Genomic DNA, 21,024 nt, shown 5'->3' with positions numbered 1-21,024 from the left:
CATAGATTGTGCCAAGTGCTTGCACAACAATCTCGGTTCCTTCTTTTGGGGAGCTTATATTCTGAGGAGGTGTGATGAGAGCTCGCAGGGAGAGTGGCTTGCCTACGGGACTTCAAGAAACAAGGAAGCTAAAGCGTCCTTAATCTCTTAATTCTCTTTCACCTTTGCAGCTGCAAGAGGACCCTGCCGCGTCCCCACAGTTCCCTTCTCTTAGCACAGCTGTAGTTGTGCCTCCTTGCTTAGATCTCTTCATGCTCCCTAGTGACTACTGATTCCTAAATTCAAGCCCCGCCCTCAGTATTGTATACCCTAATAGTTCCCACCTCTTCCCTCCCGATTCCTGCCTTCCAACCTTTCAGCCAGCCAGACTGCTTACAGGGTTGTCATCTGCTCAGAATAGTATAGGATTTTCTCCACTACTTGTTCTTACTCATCCTTTAAGCTGCGGGGTTTCTGTGGTGTTTCCTGGTTCCTGCCCTAGAAGGTGTAGGTTATTCTTTCTAGTAGATTATTAATTTATTACACACCAAAGTTTTTGTAGTTCAGATTTGGCTTGCCGATATAGTAGGCTGTCAATATTGGTGTTTGTTGAATAGTTAAGATTATTCTCCAAGAAAATTTAAGTTAGTAATATAAAGGAAACTAAAGCCGTAGCAGATGTAGAGTTGAAGAACAGTATTACTGGGTGACTTAGAATTTAATAAACCTTCTTTGTTTCCATGCTGTCTTTGAACTCCACCAAAGGTCTGACCTTGTTTATTGTTCTTTCTGTCTTGGTGAAATCTAAATAAAAAATAATCTTCTATTATCATTCTCAATGACTCTGATCTTTCAGTATCCATCTCTGCTGTCTGGAAACGGCATTCTCTCCTCGTGTCTCGGTAGATAATTGTGCAGTTTTGTTAAAAGAGAGTGCTTGCTTGGCCTTTGAAAGAAATCTTTGTTTGGATTCATTTTAAATGCCTGACTTTGCATGTCTACTAATGGGTACAGTGTGCCCAAATACTGCTCAAGCAGCTTACAGAGACTCCAGCCAGATCCCAGAAGTGCTGTTTCTGTGTGATGATAGCCCATTCTTAGGCCTTTCTAATTCATAACTGGTGATCCCAATAGAATCCACTCAGAGCAGGCAGCTGTGGATGTACAACAACCTCATGAGAGCCCAAGTCACAAGGCAAATGATGTGCTATAACCACGTGCCCCATGACTCAGCCTTGTCTGTCACTGGTCGGAGAGTTTCACTAAGGCAGGTGGCATGGTCCAGCTCCAGGATCCTAGGAGAACTACCGGAATTTAGCGAGATCCCATCCTTCATTCCTTCCCAGCAGTGATCTTCCACCCTTCCACCAGGATAGTTAGGAACCCAAGAGGCAGGGTTCCACATAGCACCCCTGGTCTCCCTCAGAGCCCTTTCATGCTCTAGACTCAACTTGAAGCACACAGTCACCCTGTATTCTTGGAAAGCAGATGCCCGGCCTCCAGTGTGCACAGAAACCACCTACCAGGTGCTGTCCTTGCGCCTTGGTAATAAGCAGGAAGCATTCATCACATCCAGGAATCATTCTGGGCTCCTGGAAACATGAGAATTTGCTCTGTGACGAGCCAGGTGTGATCACATAAGAAAGGACAGTTCTCAATTATCAGTGGAGTTTCTGATGTGTCAAGTGGACATGTGGGTGTGACCAGCACCTACATCCTACATCCCTCAATAATTTACTGGTCCCAAGTTGTAGCACTGCTACTTAATCAGCATCCTGATGGTGACTTCATGGCTTCTGTATGCCAAAGCTCCTAATCTACACACCAGGCAGCATAGAAGGTTTTTTAAAAGACCAAGATTTCAGCGTCCACTGGTTGAAAAGGAAACATTATCCATGTTGACCATAGCAGCACCTGCCTGTCTGACCCTACCTCTGCCGGTGTATGCAGGAGGCCGGAACAACAGCAGGAGCTTCACCCAAGTCAAGCCATAGGGCTGACCTGGCCCTCAGCCATGAGGTTGATGCCAGAAGGGACTGATGCCCTCCGTCCATCCTCCTCACTGTTTCCAACATGGGCGTCTTTCCATGGTGCCCCACCCCTTGATGCCCAGCCTCTTCTGCTGCTGCTTCAACAGTCCTGCAGGCTGGGATGTCTTCCCTAAGGTGGGATCAAACTTTTCAGGACTGTTCCCCCAAGACACTTCAGTTCCCTTACCCAGCCAGACCAAGAAAGCAGCCATGTGCCAAGACCATATGACTCATTGTAAGATGCAGGGAAGAAGCCCGCATTGTCTTAAGTGTATACAAGCAGCTGCTGTCATTTGGGTAGGAGCAGATGTTCGACCTCCAAGAGCTTTGCAGATAATTAAAATCCTAACAGTTAGTGTTCTACCCCAGCTGTAGGTTCTGTTTACTGTAAATTTGATTTTAATGGTGCCTCTGTGCTGTTGCCGGGAAGCAGTTTGCTTTTTACCTTCATACAAAAGTGTCTGCAATGAAGACAAATGTATATTTCCTCTCATTTCCTCGGGAAAGATAGCACGGTACTAGAATGTGGAGGAGACAGGGCTCGACTAGGAGAGTGAGTGGGATCTGCTCATAGAGCTTGCAGGAAACAAAGGGAGACCGGCTGGCTCTGCTTTGTGAGCCCTCTAAAGTCTGCCTGAGAGGCATGCCCTCCAGCCACACTGCCTAAGCTTTGTATTTACATAATTTTAAGGTATGTATAATGTGTACAACTTTTTGAAAAATAGGTCTTGTCTCCCGATGTTGTGTTATCTGTACTGAGCATTTATAAACTGTCAGAGGACATTTTGGAAAAGGTCGTTGAGCTTCTTAATTACCTGATTTCATAAAGCAGAAAGAATGCCTGTACTAGTTAAGAGAAGCCATACCCAGGCAGGCTTACACGAGCAGATGGTGCTGTCCACCTGGAAGGACCTGGAAGCCTTCAGAAAGGTCCCCGCTGCAGGACTAGCGTTCTCCAGCCCTTCCTCGGGCCTCTAGCTTCCTTGTGGGGAGAGGAGAAAGCTGAGAGCCCTCCTGTTCTCAGCTTCTGGCATGAACGCTGCCCCAGGTAATGGTGTGCAGGAGCAAGTGAACCTCAGCTCCCTGGGGAGTGTGTTCCCAGGGAGACTGCCCAAGAACGAGATGCAGAACACCCAACCAGCCTTCTGGCCCCATGCACCCAAAGTCATGTCTAGAATGTGAGCGGCACCCCGTACAAGTGCAAACATAGACATCCCTCTTTTCCTCTCCTGCCTGCTCCCCCGCTCCCCCACTACTTCTCCCTTGGTTTATCCGAATGGATTAGAGACATTTGAGCAGGCTGCTGGTGAATCTCCTGGCTGTTTTTAGGAAGTGCTCTTCATGAGTAAATAACAAGATAGAGCCCTTCACAGTCTAACTGTAAAGTGCCATTCCATCACTCTGCGACACCTGATGACACTGTTTCTGTCACATGAGTGGGCTTTCCCAAGTTATATAGTTGGCATCCCATGATGTATTGCTGCAGCTCACAGGAGTCTGCTCAGCAGAGAAACAGTTAACCACTGCCTCCCTCACCCCCACCCACAGCCTAGCAGGATAACCTTAAAGGACGTGTTCTCACCTCACTGAGTGAGATTTGTGTGCCCAGCTCCTATTACTCCCAGATCTTCATGCATGAAAATGATAATATATACCTAAGGGTCTGCTATAATACAGAATTTCTTTAAAGTAAAACATTGTCTTTTATCCTTCGTCACTCTCCAGTGCCCATGGAAATGCCTGGGCCACAGAGACTATTCGTGGTAAAGTTAGACACCTGAACAAGTATATATTTCCAACTTGAGATAAAATTTATTCCTCATTTTTTTCTGGATATCTTAGAATTCTTTTCAGAGGTCTTCCATAGTCATTTCTGTCACTACCAGTGCGAAACACAACACTGGTGGTCCTTAAGAAAAAGGAGTTAAAATGCGTGGTGTCTGAGTGGCTGCCCTGGTTCTTTATGTGGTCCCAAACTTTCAAGGTGCATCTGCAGAGTTTGTATGTCTGACCTAATGTCTGAAGAGCTTCCCAGTGGCTTGACTTCCGCTAATGTTTTATAGGATAATAATTTATTTTGACTCTTGGGAAGCAGAGACCTTCATCAAATGGGGAGGGAGGGGACTTGTGCTGGTTTCCACTGCAGTTCTTAGGGTATCCCTGCACAGGGCTATGTCTGGTGTAACTGAGTATTTTGACAAGATGCCCTGGGGTCATTGCTGTGATGCACGTACTGCATGCCTATGTGAGCTGCATCACGGAGACTTACCTTAGGCTCAGAACAACCAAGCTTGTGCTCTGAGACAGCCTCACTCTTATGATGCTTATATTCAACAAGTACATAAAAGGCTAAAAGTAATTCTTAATTTTGTGCCTCAAATATCCTGCCTGTTTCTGTTTTCTATGCAAATTATAATAACACTTGTCAGAATGCATTTTCTAATGCTTGAGTTAATGGGCATTAGATACTGAACAACCTGTAATCTCAAAAAAAAAAGTTATGCCTTATTTACTAGTATACAAGTCCAAGAGGCTCACCCCACCCCCGTCATCATCATTCTTCCCGACACTTGCTCTTTTTTAATCCCAGACAAGTCCTACACTGCACTGGGTTTCTGACAAGAGTGGCGTGTGTGTGTGTGTGTGTGTGTGTGTGTGTGTGTGTGTGTGTGTGTGGTGTGGGAAGCCCCTCCCCATGTGGACTGGACCAGGTTGCTCGGAAAGCTCTCACTCTAAAGCAGGTTGGAAGCGGGCGGGCGCCCTGCACGATGCCAGGGATTGTTGCTGTCTTTAAGATGAATAAATTACGGAGCAATTATCGACATTGACTGGCTAAACTATTGCTGACTGCTATTGTGAGAATAATGTATTCCCTGCTCTAAACTTCTAAAAGGTTATATTTCACTGAATTTTAATTTGTCATTTCTCCTGCTTTCACTTGAGAAAGTTATAAGCTTTTGTGACATTAAAATATGGCTCTAATTTATTAGCATAATCTGTTAATATTGTTTCATTTTAATAGACATTAAGTATGATTTTTTAACATTCCTTTTAAAATTACATCTTAAAATGGAAGTCAGGAAAAATTATACATGGCTTAAGAATCACAATGTCATGTGTGCCCCAAATTTTTATATGAAAAGTATTATTTTTTGGATCACTTTATATTGAAGGCGCTTTAATTATGACACTGGAGCAGCCCGGCATTTTCAGGGTTTAGTGACTTAACCAAAACACAGACTCCACACCACAGAACCCGCAGTCTACCCGAGCAGCACATAAACGTTTAGTGTGAAGTAAACGCTGGCTCGTGGCTGCGGAGCGGTTTACATAGGATATTAACACCACTCTCACAGGCTCTAGGCAGCTCACCCCACGACATGTCTTTTTAATGCCATCTTTATCTGCTACACGATGCATGAAATCTACTTTCAGTTTTAGAACCGCCAACAACCTTTGACCCCTCTAGTGCAGACACAATGTGACCTTTCTATTGTCATCAGCCTTCATTCTCCTGAAAATTCTATGAATTTTTATTACAAGTTTTTTTTTAAGCCAAGCTGAGGCTTCCACAAATTACTTGCCACAGATGAGCTGAAGTTGTTGAAGTGGTGTTAGATAAGTTTTACAGCCAGCATGTGTGCTGAGAGGAGCCCAAGCCTGTGTCCTACAATGTCATAGACCAGTAACTGCTGAGCCTACTATTGGATAAATACATCATTTTATGGAACATTGATTGTTCTATAAACCCAATGGAGTATTATGCTCTATGATCAAACCATTTAGATTGTGTGTAGAGCACAGAAAATGCCATATTCAGGATGGTACTAAAAGTGCCATTTGTGTATTTTATGGATGTCATTACAGGGGAAACTTCTCTCTGTAGGCCCTGTTTACTGCAAAATTTTTTAGTCTGTAATGACATTTTTCATTCACAACGTATGCCTTCAAGAGAGGGGCCTTGTTTTATTTGTTTCATTTGAGTTTACTGCACAAATTCTGTACATTTTAATTAAATGTAAGCTTAACAAAAGCATAAGGTATTTATTCTGTGGGGGAAATGATGACAGTAAGCTTGGAATATCACACACAAAGGAAGGGTCAGGTGCATAGCCGCTCCCCTGATGCCCAGAGCGGCCGGAGGGGGCAGCCCCAGCGTGGACTGGGAGGCACCACCTTCCACCTTGCATTGTCTGCATCTCTGGAGCCTTGTCTTCCAGAGGGCGCACCGTTTCGTTGCTGTGCTCTAGGGAAACAAGGCTCAGCCCAAAACACTTCCTGGAAAACAGGTTCTAAGCCAAAAAAAAAAAAAAGCCCTAATCTTTCTTAGCAGCTGAACTGGTACTTCTTCCACACATTTAGACGTGGGCGGCATCTCTACTCATGGACACAAATAAGCAGTAAAGCAGCCTCATAACCACGAACAGGGCCACCTCTTAGCTCTACTCCAACCTCTGCGTGACTGTCTCCCGTGAGAACAGGGCCGAGGACTAGGTGTAGGAGCTCTGATACTGTCGTCCCTCTGAAAGTCGGCAGTGTCTTTTAAAACCAATGCTGGCTGGCCACGCCCAGGCTGTTACAGATCTTCGGTCTTGCTGGAGCTCCAGCAGTAACTAGGCCATCTAGGATAAAGCCTAAACAGTGCCCTGTCCACGAGGGCCAGTCCTGAGGCCGCCGCGCCGGCCAGTTTCACCATCCATATTCACTAGGAAGAGCATGTGTGCCCAGTGCATTCTTGGTCGTAGCCCAGTTGGAACCTGAAGTTACGGTAGAGATTCCCATTCGTGTAAACGACACTTGAACTGCATCGCTCCACATTAATTCATTATGGTTGAAATGGAAGAGTCTTCGATGGGTGAATCTTTTTCAATCTGATTGAGGCTGTTACATTTTATAGGTGCTATTTTTCAAAGCAGTACTGACAGCACTCGAAGTTATTAAATTGCTGAATCAAAAGACGGACTTGCGCTCACATTTATGAACTATGATGGACTAGCCGGGGGCCATGCTGCCGGAGGTTAAGATGTTGGTGGCTTAAACTTCATCACAGACCCAACTGACAGCAGTATTTACCCACGCAGTTTACGTTAATGGTCTGGAAGGAGTGTAACCCGTTTCTGGATTCAAATAAGCTGAGCAAGTAGTTCAGAACTGGTGATTATCAGTGCTGCGAGGGATGTAGAGGATTGCTCTGTGCCCAAGACGTTCCCTTCAGTTGCCAGTGAGGAGGCTTTGCTGAGGCGCAGTGTGACCTTGCTCATGTCCTGAGAACAGGGTGTTGCTTATTCCCCCAGCTTGGTTTCTCCTGATTGTCTTGGCAATGGCAGTATTCCCTCTTTGGTAATCACTGGGGCAAGGCAAGTTGAGTGCAACATTCTCTTTGTCGCTCCCTGCTTTCCCTCTGAATTACACTGTGTGTGACCTTGAAATTAAAACGAGCAAAAACAAATCAAAATCACAATTTAGGAAGGCAAGCAAAATACCACATCCTGAGCTGAAAAGTTAGAGCTTGGTTAGGAAATTGCATGCATACCAAAAGAGAACCTGACAGACCCAGATGAGGACGGGATGACCCAGTGGATGACAGACAGGCTGATCAGGAGCCGGGCCAACCCAGACCCAGGCACAGATGCGTGGCACTCCTCAGTCTGACAGCGCAGGTGGAGCTGTGCAGGCCTGATTGAGCCGGTTCTCCCTGGGTGCTTGGGCTTTTCCACCTCACACTTACTATCCAGATCCCTGTGTCCCAGTAAATGAGAGCTTTGCTTTTCTGAAAAGTAAGAAGACCAGGTGGCAATAGGACCTCACAGCCACAAGCAGGTTGCTGAGCAGCGCCCTTCAGGGTCCTGTAGGAGGTATTCCAGATCCCCAGTTGAAAACCCAGGGCACCAGCTGGGCCTGCGGGCCTGCAGCTACTCTCCAAATGTATGCCAGTGGAGGCAGGTCAGGTCACGGCCTGCCCTAGTGCTCCAGCTGGAGCTCCATCCCCACAGGGGAGAGAGTGAGAGAAGAAGGGCAGGTACAGTGCAGGTGTGCTGTCCTCTGACAAGGCTCACGGGCATGGAGAACCAAGGGGGATACCGAGGTCCATCTCCTGACGTTCCCTACTGCACCAGGCTGACCAGCATCCCTAGCGTGCATCCCATAGTCAGCAATGAGCATGAAGGAGCTCCTGGGAGTGGAGCTGGTCAGGTTGGTGCTTGTCTTTTCCTGAGCTAAGATTTCGTGACTTCATAACTCTTCTTAGGTCCACAGCATAGAGAGTTTCCTAACAAAGGCAAAAAAGCATTAGGAACCAGCGAATAATTCCAGGTCCAAGACAATTGTCCTGTAGTCTGAGAATCGGCCTGGTGTGTCCTCTTAGCGGTCAGAACCCAAAGGCCCTGTCTGGAGCCTGCGCCCAGACCAAGGCTGTTAGCAAAACTGCTGTCTTTACTGGACGCCAGCAATAAATAGTGAACTATAAATAGTGAATTTACCTCTTGGTGAGGATATAACACATAGTTTTAAAAAAAAAACAACAACAGAACATGTCAATGAGAGTGTAAGATGTGTCTGAACTGCAGATGCTCTTGAACACAGATGTGAGTAGAGAGGTGGTGACAATAAAACACTTTTAAATTGATAGAAAAGCTAGGATCTGAAGAAAACAAGAACTCTAATTAGAATCACTCTCTTTGATGAAAATGAGGCATACAGTTTCCATCCTTTCTCACCCTGTTGAGTTACAGACTCTTCGATGCAGTTATGAAGTGGGCCCCCCACATCCATCCTGGCTGCAGGCCCCTACATCCACCCACTCTCTCTGGCCTCTTTTTCCTCCCATCTGTGCTCAAAGGGTTCTCTTCTAAGACAGGCCAGTCCTGTCAGGGCTCATCCACCCCAACTTCCTGAGCAAGCAGCTCACCCATGGGCTTGTGGCTGGGTGCGTGGCAGGGCAGAAGCAGCCCCTCCTGTCTGCCTGCTAATGGCCCCAGGCCAGGTGAATGCCAGGCTTCCCCTAGAGCCTCTCCCCGTGGTTCCTTCCTGTTTTCTCCTCATCCCCAGAGCAGAGCAGCCCTCTCAAGGGTCGGCCTGTCTTTGCAGTCACGGTGCTCTCACTGAAAGGAGCTCTGGATTGGCATGGGAAAGCCTGCACGGCTGTCCCTGTGTCACAGTAAAGAAGTCAGCAGCTTTCTCTGTACAAGTGCCCTAGGTGGGGTGTGTGAGGATACCACCGTCTCTGCTCTCATCCCCTGGACCTCTCTGTCCTCGCCGTGCTCTGCGGGCCAGGCCATGGCTCTTCAGCAGCCCCTTCCCCTCAGTACCGTCCTGCAGCCTGAGTGTGTGGTTTCTGCGTCTCTTCGGCTTTGCTTGTCCTCCTCCACAGTGTCGGCACCACCGTGGGTGTGTCAGCAGGCACGGCTTTGATGTCTGCATGTCTCCTTTTCCAATGGGGCGCCTGAACTGTACGGCTGGAACGGGCTGTTCCCTGGGCCCAAAGCCTGCCCTTCAGGCCTGCTTGCAGAGATCTTCCAGACTCCAAGTGCCCAGGCCTTCTGTTTGTATTTCTGTGCCGTGGACTGACACTGCCAGCCCATACTGCTCCGCAGAGCCACCCTGGCTGCCTCTAACTTTGCTTTAGTAAATATTTGTTGCTGTGCACTCTTACAGGTGCATTAGTGACACTTTTAAAATTTTAATGTGTAAAACTTTTATTATCCTTATCAATTAAACAAATACTTGATAGTAACAAGTACTTGATAGTTTGACGTTAAGAACAGGTTTTCCTTTGGATTAACAGAGCCTACTGCTGGTTCCCGGCTGGCTCCTCTCATTGTCTTTGCTGTTGGAGGTGAGAGGAAGCATATGTAGCAATTTTCTCGCCGCTGTGACAGTGTCTGAAGCCACTGAAAAGAGATGCAGTCCACGGTGGCAGGGTTTGCAGCCCCTAGGCACCTCAACCACAGTTAGAAGCCAAACAGTGTATTCGGTGCTCAGTTCCCTTTCTCCTCTTCATTCAGCCCAGGCCTCCAGCCCATGGATGGCGCCCTCTACCACTAAACTGGGTCTTACACCTCAGCTAATAATCCCTCGTGGACATACTCAGAGGCGAGCCTCATTCACATAGTCAGAGGCATGTCTAGAGGCCCAGGTCTAGCTAATTCCAGACGCTGTTGGGTTGACAGTATTAACCACCATCCTGAAGAGGCTGTCTGCCTTCCGCCCCGGACCCTGCACACTGCTGCAGAGAATTGGGGTTTGCACAGAGTATGGAACGAGTGTGTCTCACAACACCCCTTACAGGGCCCATGATGAGCAGCCGCCTGCTGCTTCTAGTGGGGAGCCCCTGGCCTCTGCAGGGAGGGCCGCACTTGCTTCGCTGAGGCTTCAGGGCAGCTGCAGAAGAGCTGTCTAACTGGAACCCTGAAGTCCTCTTTCCACATTCTAACTGGTCCCTGTCTCCTACAGGCATTGTGTCCAAGTCCTACGAGTGCCGCCTGAAAGGACAAGGAGCCACCTTTGTGGAGACGGACAGCCCCTTCACTGCAGCCACCCTGGTGGAGGAATCACCTGTCAAGGAGAAGTCCCTGAGAGGCAGCAAGAGGCAGGCGTCCCCACCAGAGCAGGTCCAGCAGGTCATCATCATCCAGGGCTATGATGGGGAGTTCGCCCTGGACGCCTCTGTGGAGGAGACAGCTGCGGCCACACTGCAGACCCTGGCCATGGCGGGCCAGGTGGCCAGGGTGGTCCACATCACAGAACACGGGCAGGTCATTGCCACGAGTCAGAATGGGTCTCACGTGGGCAGTGTGGTACCTGGGCCTATCCTCCCGGAGCAGCTGGCTGATGGAGCCACCCAGGTGGTTGTCATGGGGGGTTCTGTGGAGAGTCCCAGTGTGGATGAAGACCTCAGTCCAGGTGGAGCTGTGATACAGCAGGTCACCAAGCAGGAGATGCTGAGTGTCTCTGAGGCTGCGGTCCCTCCAGCAGACACCTCCTCAGCCTTAGATGCACTGCTGTGTGCTGTCACTGAGTTGGGAGAGGTGGAGCACAGAGCAGGGCATGAGGAAAAGGGCAGACCCTGCCACAAGGACGTGTTGATCCAGCTGCCCAGCCAGGAACCAGCCCATGCTCATGCCGACACAGAGGCTGCCGAGACTCCGCTGTTCCAGGATGGTCAAGAGAGCCCAGCAGCCATGGAAGTACTGACACAGGTTGTCCGGCCCTCGGCCATCATCACGTCTCAGGAACGAGCCCAGGTGGCCTTCAAGAAAATGGTTCAGGGAGTCCTCCAGTTTGCTGTGTGTGACACAGGCGCTGCCAGCCAGCTGATGAAGGATGGCGTGACCCAGGTCATCGTGAACGAGGAGGGCGCTGTCCACATGGTGGCTGCAGAAGGCTCCCAGTTCATCATGCAGGATACTGAGACCCATGGCTTACGGGTGCCAGCTGAGCACGTGGACCTGGTAGAGTCAGAAAGGGAGATCTCACAGATCATTGTGACGGAAGAGCTGGTCCAAGCCATGGTCCGCGAATCCAGCAGCAGCTTCCCTGAGGGAGCCACCCACTACATTGTAACAGAGTTGCCTCCGGGTGTGCAGGAGGACACAGGGGTTTACTCCCACACGCTGATAGAGACAGCCAGCGCTCCAGAGATCCTGCAGGCGGGGGCTGCCCTCGGTGCTGAGGCTGTGGGCGCAAGCAGCACGGAACAGTTGACCAGCATGGTCATCTATACCCAGGATGGCTCTCCAGCAGCCACAGTAATCCAGAGCCAAAGAGAAAACAGTGAGCTCCAAGAAGCATGAGGCAGGCCTCCATGCTAGGTACAGGGCAGTGTGCAAAGACCTGCTCTGGCCGGCGTAGAGGCCACCCAGCTTTGCTTGTGACGCTTCCTTGCTTTCGAGGTGTGCTGAGCAGGCCTCCAGCAGGGGAACACAGAACCACGCCTACACCTAGGTTGCCCAGCAACCTAAAAAGAGTCGGTAGGCAGGATGAACCCTGTGCAATAGAGCTGGTCCCAGGCCCTCTGCTCATGGCCCTGCCCCTCCAGCACCGCTGTGGTGAGAAGCAGTTTCCCCTGGTTTTACTTCCATACTGTTCCCTTTTAAGTCATCAGAAGACAGAGATGGTGTCTGCTGATGGGAACAGGAAATGTCTCTCGCCTCAGACCATCCGCACCGACTGCCGCTGCCCGTGCAGCTCTGTCATCTCCCTCCACCTCCGGTTAAAAATCGGAGCTACAAAGACTGCATCTTGAAGCAGTGAACACATTGTTCTTTTATTGTTATTAAGTTTAAGATACTGGTGTTCCCAGACCAAAGGAAGCCTGTTAGTTCATTTTCTGTATAAATTCCTCCCTGCAAACATGTTAGGTGTTTCCTTTGCTGTGGTCATTCTGCACAAGAGAAATCTTTCATTTGTGGTTTGAAAAAAGTCTTGAGATTTTTATTGAGTTAAAATCCACCTTGGTTAAGATAATTGATTCTCATCCTGAATTCCATATCATAACGTCTGTACATGAAATGTCTACTGTGGAAAATATTGCTCATTGCTTTTTATAACAAATATTTGTTTGTATCAGTACCATTTTTTCCAGGATTTATTTGTGACTTTCTGAGAGTGGGAAGGCCGATGGCAAACATTACGGTCGACGCCCACCCTCTGCCCTCTCCCTGCCTGCTTCATGGTAGATTCACTGTAAGTGCTGGATGCAGGGTTGTGTTCCGCTAATTTCTTGATTCCAATGCTTTTTTAATTTTTTTTTCAAAATTGTAAAATAACCCCTTTCCTCAGAGGCAAAATTGTTTTTGTTGTTTTCTTTGAAATAAAATTATAGCATTAAACTAAAGGTGATGATGTTCTCTAAGTCAAGGCCACACCTGCAGTGGCTATGCTGGCCAGCCGGCCAAGGCAATTCCTTCATCTCTGTTGTAAGCGTTTTGTATATAGCAGACTGCTCCTCAGCCAGTGCCATGATACAGTCTACCAGGGTCAGGGACAGGAAGCCAGGCTCTCTGTCAGTACAAGAGTCATTTAAATCCCTCCTAAGGCCACAAGAGAGCGCACCCCCAGGGCCTGGCCTCCTGCCTCCTGGTTTCTTCACCTTGAGTTGTGTCCATCCCGAGCCAGCTGCCCACACTTTGCCTCCAGGCAAAGTAATAAGGAAAGGTAAAACTTAAGCTTTGACTCTGGCTCGTAATTAGCCAAGTGTGACTACTCCTGTTTCCTAAAAATGGCAGGGCTCCTCAACTCCTCTTAAACAATGTCTTTGCCAAACAGTGACAGGATCAACTCCTGTTTGTTAGCAGGATAGAGGTGACCTTTACAAAGTGATGGCCTCTCCAGGCTCCTCATACATGTTACAAAAGGGGCGGGGTGTTTTCCAGTGGAGATCTTTCTTCTTGATAGCCTCCCCCCTTGGCACACGGCCCTGCAGTCCTGAGGCTCAATGCTAATTCCTGCCTTTGCCGAGCCCTGTATGGCTAACCTTTCCGCTGCCGTCCAGGGCGTTGACACTGACATGCTGTAGTTTACCGTGTGTGATTTATTTAGGATAAATATGTCTCAGGTGGCATTTAATCCTTCATAAAACCAGTGTAGCCTGCAGTGTCAAACCAGCAATCACGTTGTACGCGCGATGAAAAGAGCAGGTCTTTGCATAAAAAAAAAAATGTAGAGAAGGTATTCTGCAGCTGATAAGGATTGCAAAGGCTTCTCCAAGCTAGTGTATCCTGTAATTACCTATAGAGCCAGGTTAATGTTACCTCTCTTTTCTCTCTCATTGCACAACTATTGGAATGTAAGGGAGTTGCAGGAGCACACACACAAATGTGTGCCTTGGAATAATGAGGTACGGCAAGGTGTGTGAGCAGAGGACACTTCTGGCAGCATGGCTTGTCTGTAAGACAACACGGCGAGCTCACAGCTCTCCTTAGGGCTTAGTCAAGGAAAATGGGACCATTTTAAAGAAGAAAAGGCCCAGCCAGTGAAATTTTTACGTAGAGATTGTAAACCCCTGAAGACTGATTATATTAATCTACTGCCAATTGAGAGATCCAGCCTCCAGGATCTCTGCAAGGAAGACTGATTTCCAAGTGTGACTACAGATATGGTTTAGACTTGAGCTTCCATGTGGAAAGTTGTTTAATGTTGGTAGTTTGGAGGGTCAACAAAGTAAGGTGGCCATTTCTAGACATACTACTTCCTGTCATCCAGGGTCATTTAGTGCGGTGGTGTCACTTGACCCACACGCTCATCTCTGAGAGATGCAGTAGTGGCCACTGCTAAACACCCTAGCAACAAAGTAAACCAGACAGCTTGCTGCAGAGAGTGAGGCTTTCGTGTATTGGTTTCCCGTGAAGGACAAGTACATGCGCTAAGACTGGGCCCAATAGCTTTGGGAATCCCTGTCACCTCCCAGCTGAAAGTGTGTGAAAGCCAGAGCCAGACAGCAGTCACAGATGGCCCCAGATACTTCCAGTAAGAGAAAAGGGATCTCAGGATTGAACTGAGCTCCAGAGCTAGTGAGAGCTGGGTTGGTCATACGGGGAAACCCTTCTAAAAAGAAAGATCTAACATGGGGACTCAGGCCAAGCTGACCGAACAGGGTTAACGCTTAGGGCCCAGCTGGATTCCCAGGCCCACCAGATCCTATTTGTGGGGAGCCTGGCCACACCACTTTAGCAGATACCTTCAGTGGGGATCCTGACCAGTCAACAGCTTCTCGCTGAGGGCTATTTTTAAAACGTGGCCCTCAAATGACCATAGGTACATAAGACAAGGTTTTCCTCAAGCAAAGAAACTATCAAAGTCCCAGAAGGTGGAGGGTGAGGCCTTAGTCCACGTTAGGGTTCTCCACCTAGAGCACAGCCAAGACTCGAGCCCCAGTAGCCCCTCTTCCTGACCCCTCTTCCTACTAGGAGAATCCCACCACACAAACATCCCTGTGTCCCAGCTGTGTTACACCTGTTTCCTGGAGGGGAGGGGAGGGAGGGAGGGACGGAAGGAGGGAAAGAGGGAAAGGCAGAAGGCAGGCAGGCTTAAGCAGAGGATTGAGGAGTCAACCTAGACTCAGCCCCAGGTGGATCCTAGGAAGAGGAAAGGCCATTGGGTTAGCACCAGAGAACAGTGCCCGTCACTCCCCTGACTGTATCTTAGCCCATTAATGTAAGAGGGCCCAAGCTAACCTGAGCAGCCTGCTCCTGGACCATCACCTTGCAGAACACAACCCGTTTTCTACCTCTCCAGGGTGATATCATTTTACACGGAGAAGAAGTTAGCCGGGGTGGCAGTTATATGTTTCGGAAGCACCTTCTAATCAGGGATGGGTGATTCATGATTAGCTGCAGCGGGCGATCCATCTGACATGGAAGGGGAAAAATTAGCAGCTGTCACAGCTTGATGAGTTAATTTCCTGATGGGCCTGACACTGAAGAGCCATTTGGAGACATGGCTGTGGCTGATGAGAAAACCTGGCACCGCTTTCATAGCTGGAGATAAAGGACAGAGGAGCTGCTCGGGTAGGCCTGTCAATCTCCTGGGGAGTTTGTGTCTGTGCTGGGGCTCCAGCCGAGGCCACACTGCCCACTGATGGGGAGGCCAAGCCTCTACTGGCTGTGGAAACTCCAGGAATACATGAGGTAGTGGCCATCAACACTTCCCGCCCTACTTCTGTTGAGGATAGGCCACTTCCAGCCCAACAGGAAGGAGCAGGCTTTGTCCTAATATCTTTTAAGTGGGAATTAAAGAAGTGTATAGTAAGCTCGCCTCTGTTACCAAGCTTGGCCTCTGGGCTTCCCTGGGAGAGGATAGTTGGTGAAAGATTGGCGCATGGGATTTAGGGGTCAGAACGAGTGCCTGCTGCTCACCACTGGAATCCTCCGGGATAGGCTAGGAAACTCCTGTTTCTCCTGGATCCTTGGTTTGTAAAATCAATGAAGTGGGAGGTCCTAGAGCTCTCCTACCTGAGACGGGAGCTAGAGGCAATGGCCTACTTCTTTCCAGAGCGATCCCTTGCCCAGGTCAGGTTTCTGGTTGCTCTTCCTGCGTTTGGGACCAAGCTGTGTGAGAAACTTACCAGGGATGGCTAAGGAGGGCCAGAGTCTGAAGCGCAGGAATGTGCCCACAAAGACCGTTCCCAGAGTTAAATAAGCCGATCCTCCATGTCGCAGCAAAGAACCATTTCTTCCTCTGTGGCCTGCACTTGCAATAGCTTTTAATAAATTCATTCTTAAATGACCTAACTTCAACATGACTTTCACCATCATGAAAAGACGAGGACAAACAAGAGCATCCCGGCCCTCCTCGGGTCAGAACCACATCCTCAGTCTTCTTCAACTTCTCGCGTTACTCCAAATAACCTGCTAAGGAAGAATTAAAACCAACACAAAGAAAAGCGTTTACTTTTCATTCCCAGACTGGATTCCAGGTTAGTGAAGGACCTGTTAGAAAGCTTCTCTCGGTAGCACACGTCTGGCCAGTGGCTGACTTCTTCCATGTGGCTTCTGAAGACGGGAGACATCTTTGATGTCAGTTGCACACGCCACACATCGGAACATGGTTTTCCAAACCCCCAGCCAGGAGCTGATTCCTAGTAACTACAGTTTCTCAGCCATGGGATCTACCCACATTACAGTGTAGTCATCAAGCAGTGCCCTCCCCAGGGTGCTCCTGTAGGGACTGGCCTTCCCAGCTCAAAAGTAAGGTCCTGCCGGACCCTGGCCCCTCCCTCCCTGTACTTCCTTCCCAGGGCCCAAAGTGCTCTTGGCAAACTGTTTCCAAGGGCGACGTCTAAGTCACAGCCTCTGCACTCGTGCCCTGGCGTCGTCCTTGGCGCCTCACCGGAGTGCACACTGGATGTTCTCAACCAGCTGGAGGGAGTAAAGAAGGCAGGATGGGAAGTCTCTGTTTGCCCTTCCTTTGATTTTGTTAGTCGCTGCCCTTCCTTTCTGTCTCTGCAGTCTCAATTTCCTCAGCACAGTCAATGAAATGTATCCTGATCCTGCAGTCTTGGTCAAACCTGTTTGATCACTTTCTCTTCATATTCCAGACCAGTTCTTGATGAAGAGCCCTGGGCTTAAGCCCATGACAAAGGTCACATCAGGTTCACCAGCTGGTTACATATAGTCAGGTGACTTTTCTGGTTGTGTGTGTGTGTGTGTGTGTGTGTGTGTGTGTGTGTGTGTGCAACCTTCATTCATAATCATCAGAATCTTAAAGCATCCAAGTTTATTCCCACGGCACCAGGCTGTTCTTGTTAAAAATTTTACTTGCTTATGTCCTGATTTTTTTTCTACCCGAAGGTGTTGGGCCAGTGCTATTTATTCCACTCACTATTCATTCTTGACATGTTATGAAAAGAAACGGTGTTTGAGGTCATCGGGAGTGATTGTGACATTTTCTCTTCTGGAGAAAGATCTTTGACACTTGGCAAGAAGTCAGGAGACAAAGCAAGCAAACAAGGACATGCCAGGGTGGCCCTGGACTACAAACCCTGCTTTGAGAACAGTACTGTCCCAGAACAAAGCTAGACTAGGAAAGAGCTCCAAGGGGAGGGAGGAGCACCCTGTCAACTAACTGTACACCTTCCACATCCCAATATACTTGGAGACTGAGCCCATGAATAGTGTCTGGAGCCATGCAATCTTGGAACAAGTCTTGGGAGGCAGAGCAGAGGGGCATGGCCCACAATTGAATCTACCACAAACTCTCTCTCTGAGAAACCAGGGAGACTGCACCCTCATCTGGAGCTCCAGTTCCTTCTTAAGAGCAAGCAGGAAGCCTGAGGAGCTCATGGCCATATTGTACAATACACACACACAGTGGGGCAGGATAAGAGGCTTCTAACTGTAAGGGACCCAAGTGGCCCCACAGGACTGTGCTGAATGGCAGCTTGAGTTTGGAGAGAAAGCGCTGTCTATCTCCGTATCTGGAAAATGTTTACCTGCCTGGTGACCTACACAGCTGTTAGGGTTTGGAAGAGGATAATGCCTGCTGAACAGGGGTCTGAAACTCTTCCAGAAGACTTCTGCAGACCTGGACGGCAGATGTGCGGGTGTGATCCTGAGTTGAGGACTGATGTGGGAGTGTCATATCAATCTGTTGATTTCATTGGTTAAGCAATAAAGAAACTGCTTGGCTGGCCCTCATAGGTTAAAACATAGGTGGGAGGAGTAAACAGAACAGAATGCTGGGAGGAAGAGGAAGTGAGCTAAGACTTGACAGCTCTGCTCTCTGGAGCAGAGACGCCATGCCCCGCTCCCAGGCAGACACTCCGACCCAGGATGGACGTAAGCTAGAATCTCCCTGGTAAGCCACCTCGCGGGCTACACTAGAAATGGGCTAGTCCAGGTGCGAGAGTTAGCCGAGAAGAGGTTAGATAGAAATGGGCCAAACAGTGTTTAAATGAATACAGTTTGTGTGTTGTTATTTCGGTGCATAAGCTAGCCAGGCGGCCAGGGTGCTGGGGACGCAGCTCCGCCTCTCCTATTACAACAGAGGACCAAACCTCACTGTGAGTCTTGGAGCTGCTAGATCACGTCAGGCGAAGGCGTGAGTGAGATTCCATGATTCCATGTGTCCCAGCATTCAGTCAGTCTTTGAGAATGGGCTTTAGGAAGAGACAAATTCTCTGTCCAGGAAGCTATTCCTGAATCGTTCACAAGCTTTAGTACCAGACACATGGTGCAGGCTGTGCATGGCTCCAGTGCTGCAGTGAAATGAGCGCCTGAAGAGAAGGCTCCGCAGGTACCAGCACTGGCTTCTTTTCCATGGGCCAGGGTTCAACTACCAACACCCACATAACTGTCCACAACCATCACCCACGTTACCGTCTACAACCATCACCCACGTGACTGTCCACAACCATCACCCACGTGACCGTCCACAACCATCACCCACGTGACCGTCCACAACCATCTGTAATGCCAGTACAGAGGATCCGACACTCTCATTTGGCCTCTGTGGTGACCAGGTTATGCACTTGGTATACAGACATATGTGTAGACAAAACATCCATATACAAGAAAAGAAATATAATATTGGCATGTACAGAAAGTAGGCTATGAAGGTGTGGTCCATATAAAAGTATCAAGTGTTAGTACCATATGATACCTGGTTTATCCATGAATAATATTTCTAGTCATGATATTCATACCATTGATAAGTATTTAATACAGACCATCCCATAATTAAGAAGTGGGGTAGGAAGGGAAATGGTGTGAATACGGACTCCTTCATTTCGGGAAGCGAACAGAAGCTGTCATACGAGCTTCAGTGTCAGCAATGCCATTACCATTTCCTACCCAACCTAGCCACAGGGGGAGACGAAGGAAGCAGCAGCAACCCCTAGGAAGGCTGCTTGGGGGTGGGTATCGGGGTTGGAGGGCGTGGGAAGTAGGTGGAGCAGCTGCCACTAATTGGAGGAACAGAAAAGCAGTTGAGCCAATCCAAGGGACCCTGCAGGTAGAGCAGGAAGAAAAGCTCCCTGGAGAAGAGGACCTTAAGAGGAAGACTGGTTCTGCCCTCTCCGCTAAGGCCTGCTTCACCCTGGTGTTTGAATAGTGCTGGCCTTCTGAGCGTTAGGAAAACATAAATGTACTAATGTAGTGGGAAGTAAACAGTCCTCTGTTGTAAACACGGTGACACGTTCTAACTGGACTGACGCCCATGTGCCTCGCCATGCTTGGCTGACCGCCTGGCTCGGAGCCAGGCTCCTCTTCCCCTCTGCTTCCAAGCCTGATAGCATAAGGAAATTGCCAAATCAGTGGCCACAGTGAGCTGTCCAAACAAAGAGATGTTTCAGTCCATCCATATACCATGGACTGAAAGCGAATCATTTCACTGGTTTCTGATAGACTTGTTGAAAATGTGTGCACGCATTCACACACACACACACACACACACAATTTTGCTCTTGAAAAGTAATTGAGTCTGTAACTTCAAGTGAACTGCTGGTAATCCCTACCAATTAGCTATGTAATAATCATCTTGGCCACGTTCAGTTATCTGAGCAAGAGACAAAGTTTCATACTATTGCATACTAAGTAAGTTTCGCGAGAGATTTGAATAGTCAGGAGCACTCAGAAGTTGCCAGCTCCTTGCATCTCAGATGGCTTTACTGTCATACTCTGCCATCTTGTCTCTAGTTGCATGACTCACTTGGAAGGTCTAGAAAGAGAAGAATGAAAGCATGTCTCGGGGACAGCCAAGGAACGGGTTGTTTCCAGGAGCACACAGCTACCTGACGTGGAGAGTCTCCCCACCACAGGAGGGCAGTAGCTCCGCTCCCTGAGCAGAAGGGCAGCTCTGCCTGACAGGTGTTTGACCTTAGCGGGTTTCCCGGACGCTGGTGCCTTTGATGCTGCTGTTTTAGTCTGGGCGATTGTGATCTTTCCCCCCAAAGACACCAGTGCCAATGGTGAATTAACTTTGGGTGAAGCATCTCAGAGTTACCTATAGTAGCTACTGGCCAACCTGCTCATGTCAGGACTCTATCTTGAAGTTCAGCTGCTTCCTCCATGGGGAATGTGGCACCACCAGGGTTTCTGATGGTCTGCAGCCTGCTCCCAGCCCTCCTCAGCAGCAGTCCAATGGAAATCCTTAACTATATAAATATAATAATATAAATATATAAATATACAAGAGGGAAACATGCTAGCACCCAGCATGAGGGTGAACTGCATTGAACTTCATATATAAAGATAGCTGCTGGGGTTGATGTGGCAGAGGCCAAGTGAACTCAGTTTATTTTCTTTTCTTGCCCGTTCTATCCCAAGCAGTCATCTGCTTGGCTGGGTCAAATGTGCCCCTGCGTGTCCCCCAGAGCTGACACTGCCTGTAAGGAAAGAAGACACTTGCGGGGTAGGTAAGTTGATAGAGTCATTCGCCTTGGGTTTAAAGCCAGACGCACCAATCATCTTCTTATCAGTAACAATGGCGCATCCTTGACACTTTTTTCAGTTGGTTCTGAGCTCGGAAGGGAAAGAACTTTCCTCTACAACTCCCCCAAAATATAGACTTCAGCTATAGG

The 21,024-nt window shown here is 48.6% G+C and overlaps 1 protein-coding gene across 1 annotated transcript in view; it reads left to right on the top strand.

Annotated features, from left to right (window-relative positions):
* Positions 1 to 12,784, top strand: part of Znf407 (zinc finger protein 407) — a 364,962-nt gene extending 352,178 nt beyond the window's left edge. The window contains exon 9 of the mRNA XM_026783585.1: positions 10,461 to 12,784. Coding sequence (XP_026639386.1) covers positions 10,461 to 11,800 — 1,340 coding nt within the window. The 3' untranslated portion in view covers positions 11,801 to 12,784. The remainder of the gene's footprint in view (positions 1 to 10,460) is intronic.
* The last annotated feature ends 8,240 nt before the right edge of the window (positions 12,785 to 21,024 follow it).

Source organism: Microtus ochrogaster, chromosome 18 (assembly GCF_000317375.1).
Source record: "Microtus ochrogaster isolate Prairie Vole_2 chromosome 18, MicOch1.0, whole genome shotgun sequence".
Lineage (NCBI taxonomy): Eukaryota > Metazoa > Chordata > Mammalia > Rodentia > Cricetidae > Microtus > Microtus ochrogaster.
Note: the sequence above shows the minus strand (reverse complement) of the source record. Positions and strands in the feature narration are given on the sequence as shown.